Source organism: Anguilla anguilla, chromosome 16 (genome assembly GCF_013347855.1).
Source record: "Anguilla anguilla isolate fAngAng1 chromosome 16, fAngAng1.pri, whole genome shotgun sequence".
Taxonomy (NCBI): domain Eukaryota; kingdom Metazoa; phylum Chordata; class Actinopteri; order Anguilliformes; family Anguillidae; genus Anguilla; species Anguilla anguilla.
The window spans coordinates 24,380,016-24,402,956 of NC_049216.1; the positions used below are offsets into that span (position 1 = coordinate 24,380,016).

Genomic DNA, 22,941 nt, shown 5'->3' on the forward strand with positions numbered 1-22,941 from the left:
TTCTTGTATCATTCGTCTTATTTTAATAATGAACACCACGATATATTTTTGAGACAAAATATTTTTCTATGTGATAAAACATTCATTTGACTGAATGTCCGCCATTACAGTTTTGTCAGACATTTGTGCATGAAGTATCCTCCTCTTTACCGCACACAATGCAATGCACACACTGACATTTTGGAGTTGTTTTCCCAAGGCTTCATACTGTCTGGCCAAAGCAGCTGTATCAATATCAGCGTTTTATTTTCTTTTTAATGAGTACTTTGATGCCTGATGGCTTGCCCCTGAACAGATCCCCAGTGTCCTTCCTGAGTGTGACCCTGTGCAGCCCTGTGGCTCGGCAGCGGAAATCTGGAGGGGAAGGACAAGATTGATCCCTCGCATTTATGGAGCCAGGGAGAGAGAGCAGCGCTATGCTGCGAGGCAGGCTGTGTTTATATGACTTCATCCTTTAGGGAGCTGTGCAGCAGGGAACCCAAAGGGGGGGAGTGCGCGTTGCTGGCCTATGTATTCAAACGAGACCCAAAGCTTTTGTTCTTGGGCTGTGACCTACATTTGTTGTCAGCCTGCAGCTGACAAACAATTTAACCTCTTAAGCAATGGGGTACCATCTCTGCTACCACCCCCCGTCGGCCTCAGTCTGTGTACATTCGGGAGAAATGCAGAGCAGGGTCCCTGCTGTTGTCCGGGTTTTAAAAGTGGCCATTCCTGGCATTCTTGAGCTTAGTCTGTGTGAATGCAGAAGTGTATATAGTCCCCGAGAGACCCTTTTAACGCCTTTCTACATTGTATCGGAAACGCTATTTTGCATTTGACTGAAACTTGTACATTCACTTCGTTCAGATCACTAGCCTTCACACGTAGCCCGGTTTCTTTCCATTATAGTAGTGATACGGGTTTACCTCATCCACTGAAGTGGGCGTCATTTAGGACGGATGATATTCAATACATTGTCGCCCTCTACCGTCAAACTTCTGAAATATTCACTCAAAAAGCCAACTACTATTTACATTGAAATGGGACCAATAGGTTTGGATGAAAAAAATCAAAAGCAGGAAAGGCGTTTATTGGCGCGGAGGAAACTATTCGGAGTTAAAACGATTGACAAGATTCTATAAGATTACACGTATTACACGAAGAATGCAAGATTTCCTAGTTATCCATAAATACATTAGATAGTTATTCCTAATGTTTCGGTAGGCTAATCATTTATTACGAGAATCTGTTTTCCATAGGATGAGTTTAAGAATGCCTGCGTAGACTCCGATGTCTCCCAATAGCTCGTTTTATTACTTTTCTTAGAAGGCCTACACGCGAACTGGTATAGGTGATAAAGTTAAATAACACAAGGATCGTGAGACTGGCCAACATTTGTGCTCCGTTGATTGATGCGTGGCGAATCGATCATCTGCATAGCATAAAGTTTTAACCACGAGGTGGTACCGTGGTAACGAGCTAATGACAGAAAAGAAGGACGCTAACCCCGTGGCAGTTGGGTTTTATTACCTGCCAGTCCGTCAAGTCCGAGTTGGCATGCAGATCAGACCCCTAATGAAAGATGTGGGGGAAAGTGGGATGTCCCCTTATTCTTCTGCCTCCTCCTCCCCTTTGTGACTCTGGCCGCGACTATTCATCGCGGTGAAGAGGTAGAGCATTCGGCTGACTCGGGTTAAAAAAAACGCGTCTGTTGCCTTTCTTTTGTGGTGCCGAAAATACGTGTGTAAATATTGCGTCCCCCCTGCACGATCTGAAGTTCGGGTGGTTGGTTCGGTGTGTGCTCCACAGGCTGTGAGAGAAGACCAAGGCGTGCTGTTCCCACACAAATTAAAAGGTAATGAAATTAACTTGCACAGAATGTGCATTAAGCGCCATATGCAATACTGGTGTATTAAAAAAAAAAAAAAAATCACCATGCATTGTGATGTTGCAAAATAAGAAAACAGATCACATTTCATTCCATATTTCCTCAAAGATCTGCTTCTGGTGTGGACCACATCATATGAAATATTAGATTTTTTATTAAATATTTAAAACATTGAAGTTGTGTTTACATTGCTCTTGTGTTACTTTCCATAAGACCCATTTTTCCTCAGCATGACTGAAAAAGGAAGAGAAGGCAACCCCGTGTTTTGCAAATGTAGAAAACTGAACAAAATGAAACAAACTTATTTTCTGCTATTTTAATTTACGAGCATCCTTCTTCAGCACTGTCTCACAAGCGTAGGCTCAGTATAATGGTGTCTAGTTTTGCTGTTTCACAAAGCTTACTGACATGCTTTGAGCATCTTGAGAAATATGTTTGCTTTTCCAGGAAGGAATATCAGAAAACATATAACCGCAGAAAGACACGTCACTAACAAGGCTTCCAAAGGCATGAGATGGTGCATGATTGCAACATTAGATGAAGCAAGTGAATGCCAAACGACAGGTTTCCTGCAAGAGACCAAAACACAAATCAGCAATTGTCAAGAGACAAGAACGATGCTGGGTCAACAATGCTTCTGTTGTTAGTTACATCACCAGCAGACCACTTGAGCACTTCTCTCTGACACCCTAACCGTCTAGTGCTGCGTGATCTGAACTGCATTGCTGGGTGCATTTTCAGATAACATACCTCCCGTACAGTTCATTAAAATACCCCAGGCTGGCCTTCTGCTGCTGGGGACTCAGGCGTGTTTCAATAACATTCACAAATTAACTAGGAAACTTCTCTATTCAGTTAAATGATTAATTTATTGATTGAATTTTGTGTTGTATAACCTTTATTCAAACAGGTTTGTCAACAGGGGAAGTCAGTTCTCATGTGCAGCGACATCCCTGGGACTCAATGAATAATGCAGCCAATCAGATGTGATAAGTGTTATTGTGGGTGGTTTGTTTATTTACGTTTTCCAAAAAGTGACAGGTAAAAAAAACAGGGCGTTAACATACCATCTTATCCGTCAGCTCAGATTCATTGTGCATCCAGTTGTTCCTGTGTAACCAGAATTGCAAAGACAGTGCAGTGTGAGGTATCTGCCCCATGCAAGCAATGAGATCACAATCAAGGAGGAACCATCTGAATTAAATAACATGGTATGATTGCAAAACTCTCAAACTCTCTTTTACTTTTGTGGGGGCGTGTGTGTGTGTGTGTGTGTTTCTGTATGCATGGATGTGTGTGTTTTTGTAAACTGCCATATAAGGTAAAAGAGGTTTTGAAACGGTGAGGTTTATGAATCAACAATTTGTTGAATTCTCAGGTGTGGTGTGTTATCATCTCTGCAGTTCTTCTTCGCATGGAAAAATGGTTGAAGTATCGGGCAAACTCGCCCAGCTGCCCGCATGAGCAGTGCCACAACACTGTTAGCCCCCCCCCCCCTTCCATTTTTCACTAAATTGATAGCTGGAGAACACCAGAGTAACCAGAGGAGGCACTGCTGTGTGATGAAATGGGGAATACCATCTGCAGCTGATCTAAATCCTTCCTGTGTGAGGCTGTGGCCAAAATATATGGCTCCCCATGGGGCTGGAAGCTTACGTGGGCACCTTCACAGTCAGGCTCTGGATGGCAGGGTGCATAACTACACTGGGAACAGGGGACTCGACTGGATGTGTCTCTTGGAAGCTACAGTGAATTATTATTAATTGCAGAAATGCGTCCAGCCTCTGTGTCCCTATGCAAGTGTCCTGAGAGCTCCGATATTAGTAACTGGACAGGTTAGACAAGACACTTTTATCCACCCTTGGCTGGAAATAGAGCTCTGATGCTTCTTCTCAGTAATGTAAAGGCAGTGGGAGTCTGAGAGAGTGAGGAAAAACTACCAAAGAATATAAAAGCTAAGCCTTCATCTACTTTATCATAGTCTTAATCACACTAGCTGTTTCTGAAAAGCTGTTTCCTAAAAGTTACATGTTTTTGGTGGAAAGCAGTTGAAAAGAAGCTTTGTGTGGCAGCTGAGGTAAAGCATAATTTCCTTGAAATGATGCTTCACAGAAGGAGAATTGGAAGACGAATATCTATGCACATGTTTTTCTGTACCGCAAGTTCCTCTTAACTGAGCTCACCGCTTTATGTTGACAGCTTTTGGACGAGGCTTACAGTTGAATTTGCAGAAGTTGGAATGCCATGTAACCATTTCTCATAGCTGGGAAGAGGAGTCCTTCCACCTACTGTATATGCCTGAACCGGCCCAGTGGCAGCATTCAGATGTAGGGGGGTGGGGTGGGATGGGTGGGTGTATCAATGGGCGGGGAATGACGCAGGTGAAATGCAGCCCAACAGGTCTGATGAGGGGCCAGGCCCTGAGATGCACCACGGTTGCTAGGCTACCGGCAGCTCCCCGTACCCAGGTGTGGCCTCCAGGGACGATGTCACAGTACTCCCCAGCACGGAGAGCGGGACAGTGGAGCTCTGTTTGTTCTCCTGGCACTGGCAGGAATATACCAAGGCCCTGTTGTTCTGTCTCTTATCGACTGGCAAAGGAATTCTAGCATTGAGCCATCAGAGGGGAACCTCTCACCTCTCTCTCTCTCGCTCTCTCTCTCCCTCCCTCCCTCCCTCCCTCGCTCCCTCGCTCTGTACCTCATGGTGTGTATGAGGCAGGGTGCAGGTGGTGTCAGTGTTTGTTTGTGCAGTGGGGAGGGTGAGGGACCAGCGGGTCTGTGAGCTGGGCTCTGTTACCTTACGGAGGAGCCATGCTGAGGTACGGCTCTAGAGGCACGGTCACGGACACCCAGGATCTGTCCAGCCAGGTAAGAGCGAGGCCCTGCCGTCCCGGGACGGTGGCAGCCCCCACCCCCCCCTTCCCATTTGCCCACCCCCCACCCTCCTTCTGGTGTGAGGGCCTTGCTGATAGTCTTCAGGGCACCATGTGATATGTTTTGGTCCGGTGACTGATTTCATTGTTTTTCTTTTTCTCCCACTGCATTTCTCTCTTCCTCTCTTCTTTCTTTCATTTCCTTCACTCTGTCTGGTCTTTCTGCTCACTCGTGGCTATGTTTTAATGGCTTGTTTGTGGTGCTGCTGATCCTGGTTTTTTCCATATGGGTGGACGGTTATAAGTGGAAGGAGTATGTTTGTTGGCTGATATGTTTATCTGACAGAGGCAGTAATCAGAGCTCTCTAGCTGGAGGGGAAGGCTTGTCATGTTTATTTTATCAGCTCCCTGTGCTGAGCAGCATTAAACTGCTATTAAAAGGCACTCACAACTAATGAGCTAATGTAAGCATGTCTCTGCTCCCAAATGAGTCTTTATTTGTTGCATTTTCAATTACTATTAAAGCCGTAAAAAAGTAAAGAGAAAGAGAAAAAGCTAAGAAACAATTCATTTAATGATTTCAGACTTGCACACATGTCCTCAACAAGCAGATGGTTAGGGAAATTAACTTTCTTTTGGTAGAAGAGCAAGCAAATGTAACGCATTCTAGAGATTATGGATATTTTTGTCTCTGTGAGCCACCTGGGCGTGTTGCATTTTGATGTGCGACTTTAAGTGATATAATTAAGGATTGTTTTCAGACCGTCAGCCCTCCAGCTAATAACACTAAGACTGATGGCACATTCACAAACAAATAAATTTCCTTTGTCTGTTATGTATAGGTGTTGTGCTTATATATGAACTGATATTCACCAGATACTATCTTATATATTGGGCCAGTAGTGTTGAGTACTATACTATAGTCACATATATACTGTTTTGTAGTTGTTCCAATGACCTCTAGTATGCACTTATTGTACGTCGCTTTGGATAAAAGCGTCTGCCAAATAAACGTAATGTAAACTGAATGTAGTCAGGTTCAGGTCACATGTTCGCATGGTTAAGCCTTGTTTCAGAGGTCATATTTCATTTGCTCAATATAACCTGAATGACATAATTAGCATTTTGTATTGTCAGACAAAAATCTACAATTAACCAATCACATTTCCTTGTGTTAAGTAAGTGTGATTTGACATTTAAATGTATGCCATTACAATAAGTGCTGTTTAGCCCTCTGGGAGGGTTTGAAGAGAGGGTAATTTTGGGGCACACTATTAGTATAGTAGTAGTAATCTACTAAACACAGCATAAGGGGGTTATGTAATATTTCATTAGTGGAAAATGTTTGACTGCTTAAAACATGTGGCGTGTTACATGGATTCTCTCTGTAATAAAGACAGAGTAGGATAAAACTGGAATGTGCTTTTCCGTGTAAAGAAAACATATTCTTGTGCAACTCTGTGGATCTGAGATTTAGTGACAGAAAGTAACTTTGGACTTTGGTCCTTTTAAAGCTGCAGTTGCAACAGCTGTGAAAGAAAGCACTGATATTACATAACCAATGTTTGTCCTGCTGTGCAGTCCCTAAATGTATGCTAAATGTGGCATTTCAGTTAATGCACTCCATATTTAAGAGTACTATTTTCTGATATAATTTTTATATGCACTTGTTGTATTGCATTAGTTTTAATTAGATCCCAGATTTAACCGGGCAAGAATAATATTTATTTTTTAACCATTTAAGAAAAGTTTTATTATAATAATTCTATTATTTGAATCCAATTTCCTCCAAATTTAGAATGCATTGTTTTGCTCAAAATGCATTTATGTGGAAGGGGAAATGTACTGTATATGTCTTGGGGTGTTTTAAACATAGTATTTTTAAAAACGTTTTATACGTAGTATTACCAATTGTAACAAAATCTTGTGACTTACAGCCATATGGTTTTACTGACAAATGAGAATTTATGTACAGCATACTTGGATAACTGTACTAAATCACATGAATGACAGATTTCATTCCAAACAATGCAACAGTTTGGATATCTTTTGATATTTGAAGCAGTTGATATCTTTGCAACAGTTAACGATTAAAATATTTTAAAAAGATTTTTAAAATCAAATTTTCATAACATCTAAAAAGGCAAATATGTTTTTTTCTATTATATATTACTTTGGCGAGCCATGTTGTTTAAACAAATGAAATGAAAGGAATGCAGTGTGAAATTCTGCTGGCTGTTCTGGTATGGCCCACAGACTAGTACCTATGACAGGTATATGACAGTGAATTATGTATTTGTTAATTAGATGCATGAATTTACATATTATGCAAAAATAAGATTACTATCCTAAGGCAGCCATGTTTTAAACATTCAAATCTATATTTAGCGAATATGACAAAGCACTACATAGTTTCACATTTGCATCACTCAGCATGTGGGCTCATGATGTTTTTAAAAAGAATTGCAGTGTAACTAAGAGTGAAAATAACAAGATGCACCTTCAGTTCTTGGCAGCCTGAAACATACAAGGACACCATGAAAAAGATGTTTTAGGTCTTTCAGAGTGAAAGTCTTTTATTTGGAAATTTATTTTTTGAACTGTTTCTATTCTCTATTCTTCTACCCTAACTTCAGAAATCTGAATATGAATATATATGAATATATATACCATGGCCAGGTCTCTCTTGAAAAAGAGATTTTAATCTCAATGAGACTTCCTGGTTAAATGAAGGTGAACAATATGAATATATATATATATATATATATATATCTTGTATTTAATTGTGTTTTATTCTATTTTATTAGCTTGTTTTATCATTTTTTTTTCTCTATTGTTTTATCCTATTTATTCTTGGTTTATTTTACCCTATTTTTGTCTGTCTTTTTTCCCCTCTCTGAGAGCACTCTGGCCTGACACTTGTACGAAAGGTGCTATATAAAGTTTATTATTATAAAGTTTATGTTTATGTTTCTTCATTAATGAAACCATGTCTGTCTTGTCTCTGTCTCTGTCTCTGTCTGTGGCTGTGGCTGTGGCTGTGGCTGTGTGTGTACAGAGATATATCCGCCGTCTAAGACTCACCCTGACTGACACATCATCTGGACAGGATGGGTCCAGGAAGGTCAGTGCATATGCAGTGAGTTTACTCGTCTGTGACACACTATTAACGTCCTTGGCTCATTCTGAATAATGAACTGTGTGAATTGCGTAGTCTTATTCACAATCCCAATCACTTTCACCTTAATATTTTTGTACTACACCTGCCCCCTATCGCCCATATTTTATCCTTCAGTTCTCTCATTGTCTCACAATTATTCCTTTAATCTAATTTTTCCTAGACCTTTACCCCAAAACTCCCTGTCTCTTAGCCAGCTCCTATGACTCAGTCTTTCACTATGCTCGTAACGTGGTGGCAATACTTTTGTGTAATGAAACATGGCTCAACTATGTTGGCATAGTGTTTTTTTCATGGAGTGACACGTCAGTCTATAACTCAGTACTGTGATGTCATATGATGAACAGCATTCCACAGCTTCTGGGCTCAGACAGGAACCCAAAAAGATTTAGAGTTCTTACCTTTTTCCTGTTGTGCAACAGACTTCCATGGTTCCATGCAGAGGACTGATTTTTACTGAAAGGTTTTGAAAACCATTTTTGTGCACTTTAGGGAAAAGGGAAGCCCTGGGTGCCATGTTCATTAGTCTAAAATGTTTTATTTATTTACCTTAACCACCCAGGGATTAGTTGAAAGCTACAGTGAGCTACATAATATTTGGGACACTTTTTCTTGATTTTGTTATGTATTCCATTATTTTAGATTTGTAATAAAACAATTCACTGATGATTAAAGTACAGATTCTCAGCTTTTGAAGGGTATTTTTACTCCTTTTGGTTTCACCATGTAGAAATCAAAGCACTTTTTACACACAGCCCCCTCCATTTCAGAGCACATAATGTTTGGGACAACCTGCTTCACAGGTGTTTATGATTAGTCAGGTGTGTTTAGTTGCTTCCTTACTGCGGCTATAAGAGCTTTCAGAATCTAGTCTTTATTCTAGGCTTTTGCTTGCCTTTGGAGTCTGTTATTTGTGTTTGTCAATGTGAAAACCAGAGTTGCACTAATGAAAGCCAAGGAAGTCTTTATGAAGCTGTGATAAATAAGAAAAAAGACTGTCAGACACATATGTCAAACCTTAGGCTTATCAAAATCAATTGCTTGGAGAATCATTAAGAAGAAAAAGACCACTCAGTAATTGCAAAGGGCCTGGTAGACCAAAGAAGATCTCTACAGTAGATGACCAAAGAATTCTCACTGTAATGAAGAAAAACCCACCCCCAAACTCCTATCTGACCGATAAGAAACACTCTTCCGGAAACAGGAATGGATATATCAGTGACTACTGTTCGCAGAAGACTTCACAAACAGGATTATAGAGGTTACTGCAAGATACAAACTACTAGTTGACTGCAAAAACAGGACAGCCAGGTTACAGTTTGCTAAGACGTAGCTTAAAGAGTTCTGGAAAAAGTTCACGTGGACAGATGAGACCAAGATTCACTTGTAGCAGTGTGATAGAAAAAGCTAAGTGTGGAGGCCAAAAGGAACTGCCAAAGATCCAAACACCCTCCCTCATCTGTGAAGCATGGTGGTGAGGATAGTTTTCCAAAGCCAAGATCAGGACTGGCCAAGTCAGTCACCTGATCTTAATCCAATTGGAAATGGGTTTCATATGCTAAAGAGAACACCTAAGGCAACAAGCCTCTGAAACAAGCTGGAGCTGAAGATGGCTGCAGTACAGGCCGGGCAGAGTATCACCAGAGGAGATACACAGCACCTGGTAATGTCTATGGGTCACAGACTTCAAGCAGTCATTGCATGCAAACGATAAATATGTCCCAAATGTTATAGAGTTCACTGTATATGGCTTAATTATATATTATTTTGACCCTCAGTTTAAGGCATTTGCACACATTTGCAGACTGCAGGAGTGGGTCAACTATAGTATGTGTTTCTCTATGGGATATTTTGCTGTAAAAAAAAAAAGCCAGCCCAGATTCAACAGTAGGTCTTAGCTAAGGAGATTCAGGCAGCCTGGAACTGCTAAGCTACACTGAATATGACTTTAATTATTACATTATTGTAGCTTATACATGGCATGTCAAGTCCTTTGGCCACTCTTTATCTGAACAGCTAACACACACCACACTGGAGTCTTGGACTCTGCAGCAGGTGTTGTTTTTCATATCTGACCATTGCAGTCCAAAAGTAATGCATATATTATCACTTATGCATGTAAGTTTAATGCCAATATTGGCTTAGGACCCTGCTGCTGTGTCTAATTAAATATATGTGTGAGTCACAACCTTTATCTGTGGATCTGTAACATTTTCATAGCAACGTGTGCTGCACCTGCTACTGAGGTGGCAGCAAACAAGAGAAGTCATTGTCTTTACATGAGGAAAAGGGAACAAACCAGGTGGGACTAGACAGCTGAGAGAGGGAGAAGAGGGGAGGATGGAGAGAGAGAGAGGCAATGCCGTCTTAGGTTTAAGTCGAGAAGATTCTATTACATCCGTGACAATGACAGAACAGCAGCAGTCGTGAAATTAAAAAGGGTGTGTCTCGTAACCCTATCCTCCAAAGGGGAAAGACCACTCAGCAGCTCCACTGCCTGTACATGTTGTTGTACACCTGCCCGCAGTAAGCAGCCCAGCTATTCTACTGACCAATCAGATGAGGAGCTTACATGACGGCAGCAATGTGTTGAGTTCCCACAAAGCCAGACTGAGAGTAAAATGTCGTCCATGTTAACACTGCTTAATATATGTGGTTACGTGTGCGATGCTTTCCACTCTTATACATGACGCTGAGGTGCGTGGACTGGCGCTGAGACAGAAATCACTTTTGAGAATACAGTATGCCTTACTACTGTGTTCGCTTTAACTATTGTTTAGGTTATACGTGAGAAAGGTAGTAATCCTCACAAATTGGGATTACGTTTAATAACAGTTAACATTTTCTTCCATGATGCCTCCGAGTGTCCCTGGACAAAACAAAATTGCACAACTTTACAGCACAAGGATTTTGAACTATTCTAGTGCATCATAATCCCTTATCTCAATAGCCTTGAAAACCTCTGGGGGGTATATTTGTAAGCACATTTGTTACATTTTGTCTGGTGAAGTTCTCAAAAAGTAACTTATTGGTGCATCTTAATGGTAGAAAACAAAGGCCTCTACAATATTGAAAAAACAATGAGGATTACTTTTTGAATCTTGCAATTTGCCTTGTGACAATACCATGTGGTAGATTGTCCCCAGTGATTGTACTACTTTTGCACTGCAAATTCTGCCAGGATTATTACAGAAAATAGATCTAGATATAAACTGCCTGTCACCGAGAATATATCTAGAACTATCCAGAAAAAAAACCCCAATAATAAACAACCTCAAAAACTCTGTCCAGAGTTACTGCATGACGATACATTATCCCATGTCTGAAAGGGATAATTATACAGTTATAACCTATTGTTATTGTCTGGTCTTCATGACAAACCCTTTTGATGTTGTCAGAGTACAGTGCCTGTTGCCATTGGCCCTATTGTTTATCCTATATTAAGACGTTCGTTTTCCCACAATCATTTAATCATATATTCTTATGAAGATTTGAATCGTCCATTCTTGCAATTTCCTGCACATTTAGATTTTTTGTGATGTTTTCATTGTAATTATAAGCTCTCTTTATACCTGTCCTACAGGTTAGTCTACATTACCTTACCCTTAATACCAGTTAAAGTCCTTGATACCTTAAGTACCTACAGTTTAGGGAAACCAAGCTGGTTTTCATGTTTATATGAATAAAACCTTTGTGTTATGCATGTTTTAGTTAAAATTTTCTCAGTCTTTTTAGAATGTTGAGGAGCAGTATTAGTAAAAAAATGTTTTTGGTTGAAGAAAAATGTCCATATTCGGAGGCTGCAAGGTCACCTGCATGATTTTTTTGTCATCTTATCTTCCCTGTATGTTTGCACACGGTTTAACTGTATAGCCGTACAGCAGTATCCAGTAAAATCACAGCCGCAAATATTGATTCAGGCTTCATGTGTTTTCTTCTCTTTCCGTTGAGTGGAGCAATACTAAATGTAGCTGTAAGAAAGCACAGATTACAAGCTCCGAGACAAAGAAACAATTAGAAAATCACAGAAGAAACACAGTTAGAAAGCACAGTTCTGCAACACAATCAGTGTTGTAGCTGACCTTATTGTTGCTTTTCTGACAACCATCCTTCTCATCTGGTTGCTTAGTTTGATGGGCTGTATTGATCATATTTGTATCTGTGTTTGGCTTGTTTCTCTGTTTTGTTACACTGAATTTAACAGTGTTCCTATGAAGGTTCAAAGCCTTGCCAGTGTTTTTATAACCTTGTCCAGCTATTTGCCTCCTAATTAAGTCAGTTTCAGATTTTTATTTTTAATATAATTGAGAAGATATCAGTATACTTTATTTTAGTTTGGTATTATAAAGAGTTACAAAGGAGAAAATAAATCCCATTTAAATTAGGCTTTCCAGCACAGAAAAATGAGAAATAATGAATGTAGGTGCAATATTTCTGAAGGTACTGCATGTCAATATCTACAATGAATATCATGAACTGTATCAAAGTTTTCCCCCATCTTATACATTATGTAAATGTATGTATTTTGAAAAGCATGTTGTGTGATCACGTATATCAGTCATTCCAAACCCTGTTCCTGGAGATCTTCTGTCTTGTATGTTTTCATTTCAACCCTAATTTGGCACCTGATTCTACTAATTAGCAGCTCAACAAGATCTCTAGCTGTTGAATGAGGTGTGCTTTGTTAGGGTTGGAATGAAATCCTACAGGATGATTGATCTCCAGGAACAGGGATGGGAACCACTGATGTATATCATAGTATCTATCACATTACATTAAATATTTATAAAACTGACAATGCATTGCTTATTTTGTTATATATACTTACTGAGATCATGATATATATTCTTTATGGTTTGGATGTGCATTTTGCATTCATATATTATATATTACATTCATAAGACATACATATTTAAGCTGTACATTAAATACATTAGTTTTTGTTCCACTACAGGTGGACAACGTGGTCAATGGCTCCCAGAGGAGGAAAAATGGTTATGTCCTACAGGAGCGGTCTGTTGGCACAGAGCCATCGGCGCAGGTAGGTGGACTCGCTGTGAATGTTTTACAGGTAACCACACTCCCAGGATGCCATTTCAAATGGCATTCAATGTGTGACCACACTAAGAGCAATGTTCTGCTCTTCCCTATACAATACAATCACTTTGTGTCAGTCCATGATGCCCTTGTGAGTTGACTGGATATGATTGTCCATGAAATTAATGCATAATGATGATGACATAAATATTCTCTTATAAACCATCAGACTCATAGAGAGTTAGCATGTGCATTTTATGATTAGAAATGCACACCAAAGCATACCAAAAAATGAGAAAGAAAAAAAACAAAAAACACAAAACTTCTCTCTGCACTATTTTCCTCTATATGCATCTATATAGATGCTGCCTCCATGAGACAGAGCTCATATACCAGGTTGCAGAAACTTGACACCAGCATAGCATTCAGGACATTTTTTTTTTTACACTGTTGTCATTTCTCAACCTCTAGTTTCAAGCACTCAGCAATGTTTGGAATGCCTGAGTACACACACTTTCACACCCTCTCACTCTCCAGCAGAACGCTGCCGTCGTCACCAATGGGGTGAGGGAGACGCCCACAGAGAACGGGCCCAAGGTGTATGGTGTGGTGCAGCGGACGGGTGCGGACCGCCAGCAGGAAGTGATGGCATACGAGTGGCCCGTCAATCACCTGAGGGACGAGATGAGTTACATCAAAGAGGTGAGCAGGGAGGCTGGCTGCCGATTGGCCAGAGCCCGGGAGAGAAAAGGCCTAGACTCAGCCAATCCATGTTGCAGTATCTCTGAGCCCATCCACTGCTGCAGACTGCAGGGTTCTTGCACTGACTGCCTCTGCGCTAAAGGGGATTTACATCTGTGAGTGAATGGGTGTGTGAGTGTACAATATACAAAATCAATGAGTCTGCGTTGTATATTGTTGTAGCCGCTCGATGGTATATTCATTGCATCCTGTTTTACATTTTGTCTTTTGGCCTGGACACCAGGCGATAATGAGGTGACTCTGACATTGACTCTTCTCTTCCTTAGGTGCGAGAATCACTGGAGAAGGTGCGAGAGAAGATGAACGGTCAGTTCGGAGGCATGCAGCAATCGATGCAGAGGCTATCACAAGACATAAGGGTGAGGGGACAAAATCTGATTCAGCAAAAGGGGTGGGGGTTCCTGAAACCCCCCCCCCCCCCCAAAAAAAACACATAGTGACAGCTGACGCAAGAACTGAATGTGCTCAGTCATTCTGTGGCCATGTTCATTCATGAGGTGATGCTGTGGCAGTGAGTCATGTGACTTCAATCTCTCTCTGTGCTTCCAGGTAGCCTATGAGCAGCGGCGGCACCTGGAGTCGGAGGTGCGGACGCGGACTGCAGCCATGGACAGCTTTGACCAGATGAACAGCTCCCTCATATCTTCTCACATAGAACTGCAGGTAACGGATGAACACCGTTGTGATGTGCAGCATAACAGTTCAGCATAGGGGACCCTGAATAATGACACCATTTATGCAGGAACTTCTGCTGCTGCTTCTCAAACTGAGAATCAGTTCATATATTGTTTGGTGAAGGTGGAATACCATTTAAAACTAAAATAATATATGGCAGGATATGAAACCAATACTGAATGGAGTTCCTTTAAAAAAAATGGCATTAAAATGTGTATCCTTTATTACACAATAAATCGATTACTGTTACTGCCATGTGTGCAATTTTATGTGTCTCAAAACACTGTAGAATATATTTTCCAATTATTTCATAATAGTTTATACATTTTTGAAAATACAGTGTGGAGTAAGTTTTGGTATTTTTTCCTCAAATTATACTTTTCAATTATACATAGTTTCTTTGTTGTCAGTGTGCTTTAGCAAGAAGTGAATTTATTTACAGTTCGTTTCAAAGTGAATCTTTCACTGGGCCACAGACTGAGTCCTAGATTTTTGTGCTGGTTTCACAGAAATCCCTGCTGGACAGCTGTTCGAATCGGGTTCTGACCCAGGAGGAGATGAGGAGTCTTCGCAGTTCCCGTGAGCAAGCCGAAGCGAAGGTGAAGCAGCTGGAACATCAGCTGGCCACTGCCCATGCCGAAAACAGCACCCTCAAACTGCAGGTACCGCACTCCCCCTCGCGTGCAGATGGTATGGGCTGGACACGCTATTGACAGAACTGCAGGGACACAAAGTGAGAATTTGGGGGGGGGGGGGGACAATGTACAGAGCCAAGCAGTGCCACTGGTAATAGCTCTGCCGTGAATGAAAAAGATGGGTGTTCAGGCTAGTATTTGAAGGCATAGTGGTGATAAGAACAGTTAACAGACAGAATGACCTGGAGCAAAGAGAGAGAAAGACACTGCTCAGCCCAATTCCACAAAATTGACTTTCAAGCACTTTATGACTTTGCCAATGGCTTGAGGGAACATTCTAGAAGTATTTGAGATGGCTGTCAGCATTAGTAGGGATGCCGGGGACATGTTGGCTGACAAACACGCAGTTGCCTGAAGTGTCAGAGATTTGTCAGGTGATCAGAGAAACATCCAGTCTCTACCAGAATACCTGTTTTTAAAGTTGAGTTAAAAAGTTTTTTTTTGAGCATTCGAAGAGTAGATATTTTATAATATTATTTCAAAATTATATGGTTTAAATTACCAGTAGTGATTATTGCTTCAGCATTAGAATGTTCAGTTACTGTAAGAGCATTCTAATCACATATTTGTGAGCTTACACCTTACAACAGAGCTGGCCAACCCTGTTCCTGGAGAACTATCATCCTGTATGTTTTCATTCCAGCTCTAACTGAGCACAGTTAGCTGTTAATTAGTAAAGTCGGGTGTGAAAATGAAAACCTACAGGACGGTAAATCTCCAGGAATAGGGTCGGCAGCCCAGCTTTGAAGGGTTAAACAAGCTTTGTTCATGTGTCTCAGAGGTAGAGTCTGGTTTGATTGTTGTCACCTGTCCCTCCTCATTCCCCCTGTCTCTTTCCATCTCATCACCCTGTGACTACTGTCATTCATCCACACTCCAGCCTCTGGGACCTCATTCTGCTGAGAGGCTGTGTATTCAGTTAATATTTGTGTCAAGCAACGGGCAGCTCATTCGATTAAGGCACGACTGTGAGTAGTAGCTCCATAGGGCGACATGCAATTGGCAATTATGTCAGTGAGGACATGGGAGGGTTCAGTTGGTTATCTGGCGACCCCTGCTGGTCGATTGTGCAGCTGTGGACTGCATGAGAGCCGCATATGAAAGGTTTTCCTTCACTCTATCTATGCGAGCTTAGCTGTAGTCTGTGGTATGAAAGGAAGCAGAAGTGTGACATCAGGTGTTTCGGAGCAGAACCGTGGATGTCTACACTCTCCTGAATCAGCAGTGGGGTTTGTGCATGAACATACAGATGCAGATAGTCGGCCATTCTATTGACTTAACGTACACCGCACCATCGGTATAAATTCAGGTAGTTGCATAGCAAAGCAATGACAGATGTTATTTTTTATTGTGGAAAAATGATGATGTACAGAACAATCTGCCATCTCCATTCCATAACACCTGTGTTCAGACCTTCTAACCATGTTATGCTCACAGTATTTGATCTCAATGTCTCGCTGTTTCCCATTTAATTCTGTGCATTAGGTAGAATCCACCCTGGAGGCCAGCTCCAAGAAGCTGCAGGAGATGACTCAGAGACTACAGAGCCAGTATCAGGAGCAGCTGAAGGAGGAGAAGAGGAGGCACATGGAAGAGATCAGGGCTCTGCAGGTACTGATTTCTGTGCATCCTGAAGCTGGTCTGAGAACTGATCCGAGATCAGCTTATTCAACCTACTGATCCAGAGCCACATGGCAGAATTGTAAACTGGGGGAGAGATGTCAGCAATCACTGACCAGGGAACTAGCGCAAGAACAATAGCATTGAAAAAGCTATTCGCACCCTGTGGATACTACACAATCTAAAAAAAATACAAAAATTTTAAAACCTAAATTGTGTGGCCCACGGATGGTTGTGGCCCTAAACCACCTTATAGAGTGTTTATGCCTGCAGCCGACTCTGACCTGATCAGCACAGAGGCAAAAGTTTAATAGCAGAAGAACAGAACCCATTGGCTAAAAAGTGATGCGGTTCTAAGTGTAGAAATAACATATGAAATAATCAATGGCCCCCTCTGGTGGTGGCTTGCTCAACTGCATTTTACTATTGTGGTTAGACATTTATTTTTTTAGAACTGAAGAAGCAAATCATAGTAGTTCCCTGTATGGTCTGATTAACATTCAGAAATACTCACACTAACGTCTCACATCTAACAAATGAAACTTGATTTTCCTTTTGCACAAACCCAGGCCCAGATCTCAGAATATGTGAGACAGCTTGAAGAGGCAGAGCAGAATGCCAGGATAGCAGAGGCAAAAATAGCTGAGCGGGACCAACGGATCAGTGAAGTGGAGCGTCTCCTGGACTGCATGGGCAAGGTAAGACCTGCCTAACAATGCCTCGTTATGAACTTAAATTTGTCAAAAGTATCAAAAGTGGCAATTACACATTTATGGGACAGTTTAGGTTCTGTCTAGATTTGGGATGTTTCTTTCTTTGATGTTTCATGCCCTTAGCGAAAATATGTGCATGAATATCTGCGCATATATCTTGCAGGAGAAAGAACAACTGCAGCAGAAGCTGCAGGACTGTGAACTGCGTCTGCGCAGGCTGGACCAGACCGATCAAATTGATGCAGCTACAATCAAGAGGTAAGGAGTGGTAGGGTTGCAATGAAAAGTATAAGCAGTATGGAGCTCATAGGATGGGGGTAGGGTATTGGCAGTCTGGAGCTCATAGGATGGGGTAGGGTATGTGCAGGTGTGGAGCTCATAGGATGAGGGCAGGGTATGAGCAGGTGTGGAGCTCACAGGATGGGGTAGGGTATGAGCAGTCTGGAGCTCACAGGATAGGGGTAGGGTATGGGCAGTCTGGAGCTCACGGGATAGGGCTTACAGCATGGTTGTATTGCAGGACAAAGCAGTTGGAAGATGAGGCTTTGGATTTGCGGGAGCGAATCAAACATCTTAATGACATGGTGTTCTCTCATCAGAAGAAGGTTAAGGGAATGATCAAGGAGGTAAGAATCTCACACATACCAGCACACATGCATGCATGTACACACATAGGCATGCACACACACACACACACACATATGCACACACGCATATGCACACACACAGAGAACCATTTCAATTAAGTTATGAAGTTCTATGCATTGTAAAAATGAACATACATGACGAATAGGTTGCGCCTTGTAACCATTTCTTCTTTTGTTGTGAATTTACAGATTGATGCATTACGGGCAAAACTGGCTCAGAAGGACATGCATATTACAGATCTGCTGGATAGAATTGCCATTGTTCAGTGTGAGGTAAGACTGTTGGAACAACCGCCATAGAGCACAACCTAAAGGCACTTAAACCTTCACAGACACAGATTAAGCTTAGTCCTGGACTAAACTGAGTTTTGCATTGAAAATTGCCTTGTCTAGGACTAGGCTTAATCTGTGTCTGGGAAACTGGCCTTTTCTGATTAAGACCTATGATTAAAACATTGGGTGGAAATTCATGGTTAGTCATCTGCCTGATTTTTACTGAGCAATAAAAAAAATTTCTAGGAAATGACTCTCACTGACTATATGAAATGATTCCAGAGAAGTCAAGTTCAATGTAGTGTAGATACACAAGCTAAAATGATACCTTATAATAGCAAATACAGAGCATTTTATTGAATAGCCTTATTTATTCTGTTTGACAGTTGCATTGTTTCACAAGAAGTGCATCATGTGAACCAGTTATGCACAAAAGGGGATTCCTTTCTAGAAATGTGCATATGCCACTTCAGAGCAATTACATGATAACAAACTGAAATGTTATTTAAACTTTTTGTCTGCTTCTGTTCTTAGAATAATGAACTGGAAGACAAGCTTAAGTACTTTATGTCTGAGCAAAACAATGCGGAAGAGTCCACATCCACCAGAGACATTGGGGTGGGCTGTGAGCTGCCTCTGAGGTAAAGAACACAACAGCGTCTCCACCACCAAATTATGTGTATGTTTTGTCCTCATATTTTGGGAATAGCAAACTGTACTGCGCTCTTGCGTCATCTCCGCCCCACCTGAATCTACACAGTTAGCACAGCCCCTGACGCCTGTGCGCTCCTCTTGCACACTCACCCAGCAGCCAGTGATTATTTTCCACACTACTGGTTATACCTTGTACAGGAGTGCTATTGCTGATCAGTGGAGTGGCACACCTCACACATATACCCTGATTGTAGGTACTCGGAAAATCACTGTGGTGGTGGGGGGGAGTGGCTGGGTTGCTGATGCTGTGGTAGAGGCTGAGGAACCCACTTTATTATAGCAGGTCCAAGCCAAATATGTTCTGCTGCTGCCTGGGGCCTCCCAGTCACAGTCTCCTAATGACATGTATGCATATGAATCCCGTTAATGTTATGAAGTTCAATAAAGCGACACCTTAACAAAAACACAGAAAGAAGGTGTGTTAGGTAACTGTAACTACTGAAAATAGTATTTTTCCAACTCATCTAACAAATAATACAGAACTTATTTGATACTTCCTGAGGAACAAAAACACATGATGAGTAGGTTTACTAGCAACCCAAATAAAATTTTAAATATTTTATAGATTTGCATAACCATTACTCTTATTTTTCACAGAACTGAAGTTGGGACAGAGACCGCAGCCCTGTTCTTGTCCAACCCTGCCAGGCCTCGTCCTGTTCCCCCAAGCAGAGTGGAGTCCAGTGTGCTGAAGTACTCCCCCAATCAGTACAGTTCACTTCTACAGCCCAGGTCCATTCAGCTGGACACAGAGGTGACCAGCCCAACGCAGTCCACCCCCACCTGTGTCACTCTGGTCCAGTCTGGCCCGGCTCAGTCCTACTCAGTACAGACCTCCCTGGAGCTCTCCCATCCCGAAGGGCCCCCTCCAGTCCACTCATATCCAAGGGCGAGAACCCATCCGAATAAAGTTTACACTCCTTACATGAGGCTCATGGAGATAACAGCAAACATTAAAATAGAGTGAAGTCATGGAGGTCTGACTGTGAACATGAGCGGTAGACTGAGCCTCAGATTTTGCTCAGAACATGCATCGTGTTGCAATAGACTCTTGACGTTGTGCGGAAATTTCCAGTGTTACCTACATCTGTTTGCCTCAGTGGCACCAGACACATCAACTTTAAATTTCCCAGTGTGAAGAAAGGATGGAATTTGATAATAGATTTGTGAGGCTTGCTTCACACTACATATAAACGTAGTGGCAACAGTATGATTATGTACACCTGTAAATAATTATGAATGTACTATACTGTATGTAAATTATGTTCACATTTTGATGAATTTTATGTTGACTTTGTTTACAAAACGTAGTGATAAGTTTTCATACTGTTATATACTTTTAAACTCATAATATTTTTAAAATGTTATATTTGTAATTTAAATGGATTATAATTTTTCCCTGAAGGGTATATTTCTTTTACGATTTTATTTTTCCATTTACTCTGGATAAATGTGCTTACACAAGTTAAATATTATTTTACCAATTATTTACATGATCTAGTCCTATATTTTTATGTCTTTTATTTATACAGTTTCCTAATTTACTGATACCCATAGCAAAACAGTGGAGCAGCATATGCTATGCTTGCTGCTCGAGGTGTGCAGTGCATTAGTGCATTGAAAATTGGTAATAATTATGTAAAAATGACTGTCACCTCAGACTCAAGGGCACCAGTACATATCATGTTATGACACTGCCAGACCTGTGCGTGTGTGAAAATATTTATATTAACTCCAGATATTTCGAAAGTAACCATGAGTTTGGCTCCATTAAGTGCCTAGTATACTGAGTACTGAGATCTGTGCTTTGCAATGTAAAGGCCAATTCAATTTATGGTGGCAAAAATAAATATACTGTGATCAACCATTAAAGCTTGTTATTAGTACGTTAGTACGACCTCAATCATACTGAAGGCCTTTTTACCATTTTGCCTTCTTCTTCAGTGGTCAATAGATAAGCATTAATTCCCCATTTCAGAATGCAAATATTCGGTCCAATCAGATACTGTCTGTGGTAATGCATCCATGCAGAGCACAAGCCCAGACATAGTGAGAGGTCATAACAGTGCCCCCTATAGGATGTTCGGCTTAAAGTTTTACTGTATCTCAGCTCTTGGATATGAAGCCTCTCAATCATCTCTGAAGTTCATTCCAAGGAGTTGAGCTGGTCAGTTTGCTTGATATATTGATAAATGTAAGTCATATAGCTCTGACTGAAGGGCTCTTCTTCTGTTACGGAAGTGAAGTAGACTGTTAATGAGGGAAGCAAGCATTTGTCATTGTCATGGGTGGTTAGCTTGATGTGTCAAATCTAAACTCTATTTGAAAATAATTACTCATGAAAATACTTCTACTGCTGGGTGGCTATATTTTCTTTTCAGCAGCTTTATTTATTTTAAAAATTAGGATTCAATTTGAGTATTAAATCACTTTCCTGGCCTTATCCCTCCAGATTCTCTCATAATTCATGTTGAACACGCACACACACACATAGAGGGAGGGAGGGAGGGAGGGAGGGAGAGGGAGAGAGAGAGAAAGAGAGAGAGAAAGAGAGAGGGGTTGGAAAATTAATTGATGGGTTGTCGGGCACTGAAAAACCTTACAAGACCCAGGACACTGCATGACTGATTGACTGATCTTATACATTTGGACTAGATTTTATTCAATAAAAAGACTATGTTCTACTACAAAGCCTGATAAGAGTGCCATTGACTGACTACAGTCTCAGCTCTCAGCATAAATGCTAATGGACGACATCAAACTGTTCCAGTCGAAATAGTACAGAGCCCCTTTTCTTTTTTATTTTAATAACAGTGAAAGAAAAATGCATTGAGTCAAATGTTAAAGTTTGAACTTTGCCTGTTGGACTCAAACAGTAAATATGTCAGAGGGGTGCAGAGTTCTTCCTCCTTGTACACTGGTCTTAATTAGGCACTTCTTACAGGCATTAACAAAAAGACTGTTACCAATTCAGTCTGGCTCCATTGTTGGCTTTTTTCCCATGGTATCCAGCCAATGCAATCACTCACCAGTGCATTGATATGACTGGGCAGGAACCAAGACTGCATTTTATAATTAGTGCCTTGAAGATATTAGCATGCAGGGCTTTTTTAAATTTGCAGAGGATCACACACAACTTTAACTCAGAACAAAAAATTGCTTATCAAGTGATTATGCACAATGTCTGGTCCAACAGTGAGACTGGGAGAGGAAGGCTCCCTTGGGAAGTTCAATGGCCCCAGAATGAGGCTGAAAAAATAAAATAGGACAGAAAAAAGTGCATAGGTTTTCCAGGGTAGGGATCAGTGATAAATGGTTCAGTAGGTTCAGTTTGCATTCTTAGTAGGTTGACAATACTATTATGTTACAAGCTCATGCATCCGCCCATGCAGAAGTTATTTCTGTACTGTATTTTTTTTTTTTTTTTATGCTGAGGGACAAAAAATTACCTTGGATACTGTACACATCCAATCATCTTTACATTTTTTGCATTAATTCAATGCCACTTTATGAATGGGAATGCAATTACCTTACATCACCTTAAATCAAATATATATTGTGCCAAAGAGGACACATAATATCACTATTAATTGGTGCTAGAACAAGATCAGGTTTGGGAACCAAAGTAAGGTATTAACAACTATGAACACAGAAGTTTTATGCCGTATTCACTCCCTAATTGTAAACTTTGACTACTGGCAATAGACTACACTTTTAAAGGTCTGATGCCCCTACTGGACCGCCTGTTTAGTAATTAACATAAAAACACAAAACATTGGTGTTTAATTTAACCAAGCCTGCTATACTGGTCTGTGGCAATGGGGTGGAATACTGTTGCAAAGTGAATGTTTTTACAATGGAAAAACTGCTTGTACACTAAACATA

General features: G+C 40.9%; 1 protein-coding gene across 4 annotated transcripts; it reads left to right on the forward strand.

The window, feature by feature from the left end:
• The first annotated feature begins 4,353 nt into the window (after positions 1-4,353).
• On the forward strand, positions 4,354-20,928 carry myzap (myocardial zonula adherens protein). Of its 4 annotated transcripts, none has more exons than XM_035396542.1 (14): positions 4,354-4,737; positions 7,801-7,881; positions 12,875-12,961; positions 13,498-13,659; positions 13,986-14,078; positions 14,269-14,382; positions 14,904-15,056; positions 16,575-16,700; positions 17,279-17,407; positions 17,586-17,680; positions 17,943-18,048; positions 18,259-18,342; positions 18,877-18,983; positions 19,654-20,928. In XM_035396542.1, the coding sequence occupies exons 1-14, from the start codon at positions 4,681-4,683 to the stop codon at positions 20,021-20,023; spliced, it is 1,764 nt and encodes a 587-aa protein (XP_035252433.1). In that variant the 5' UTR covers positions 4,354-4,680; the 3' UTR covers positions 20,024-20,928. The 4 variants fall into 4 exon arrangements, with proteins under 4 accessions (XP_035252433.1, XP_035252432.1, XP_035252435.1 ...); XM_035396541.1 differs by having other exon boundaries at positions 4,355-4,737; positions 13,495-13,659; XM_035396544.1 differs by having other exon boundaries at positions 4,355-4,737; positions 7,801-7,866.
• The last annotated feature ends 2,013 nt before the right edge of the window (positions 20,929-22,941 follow it).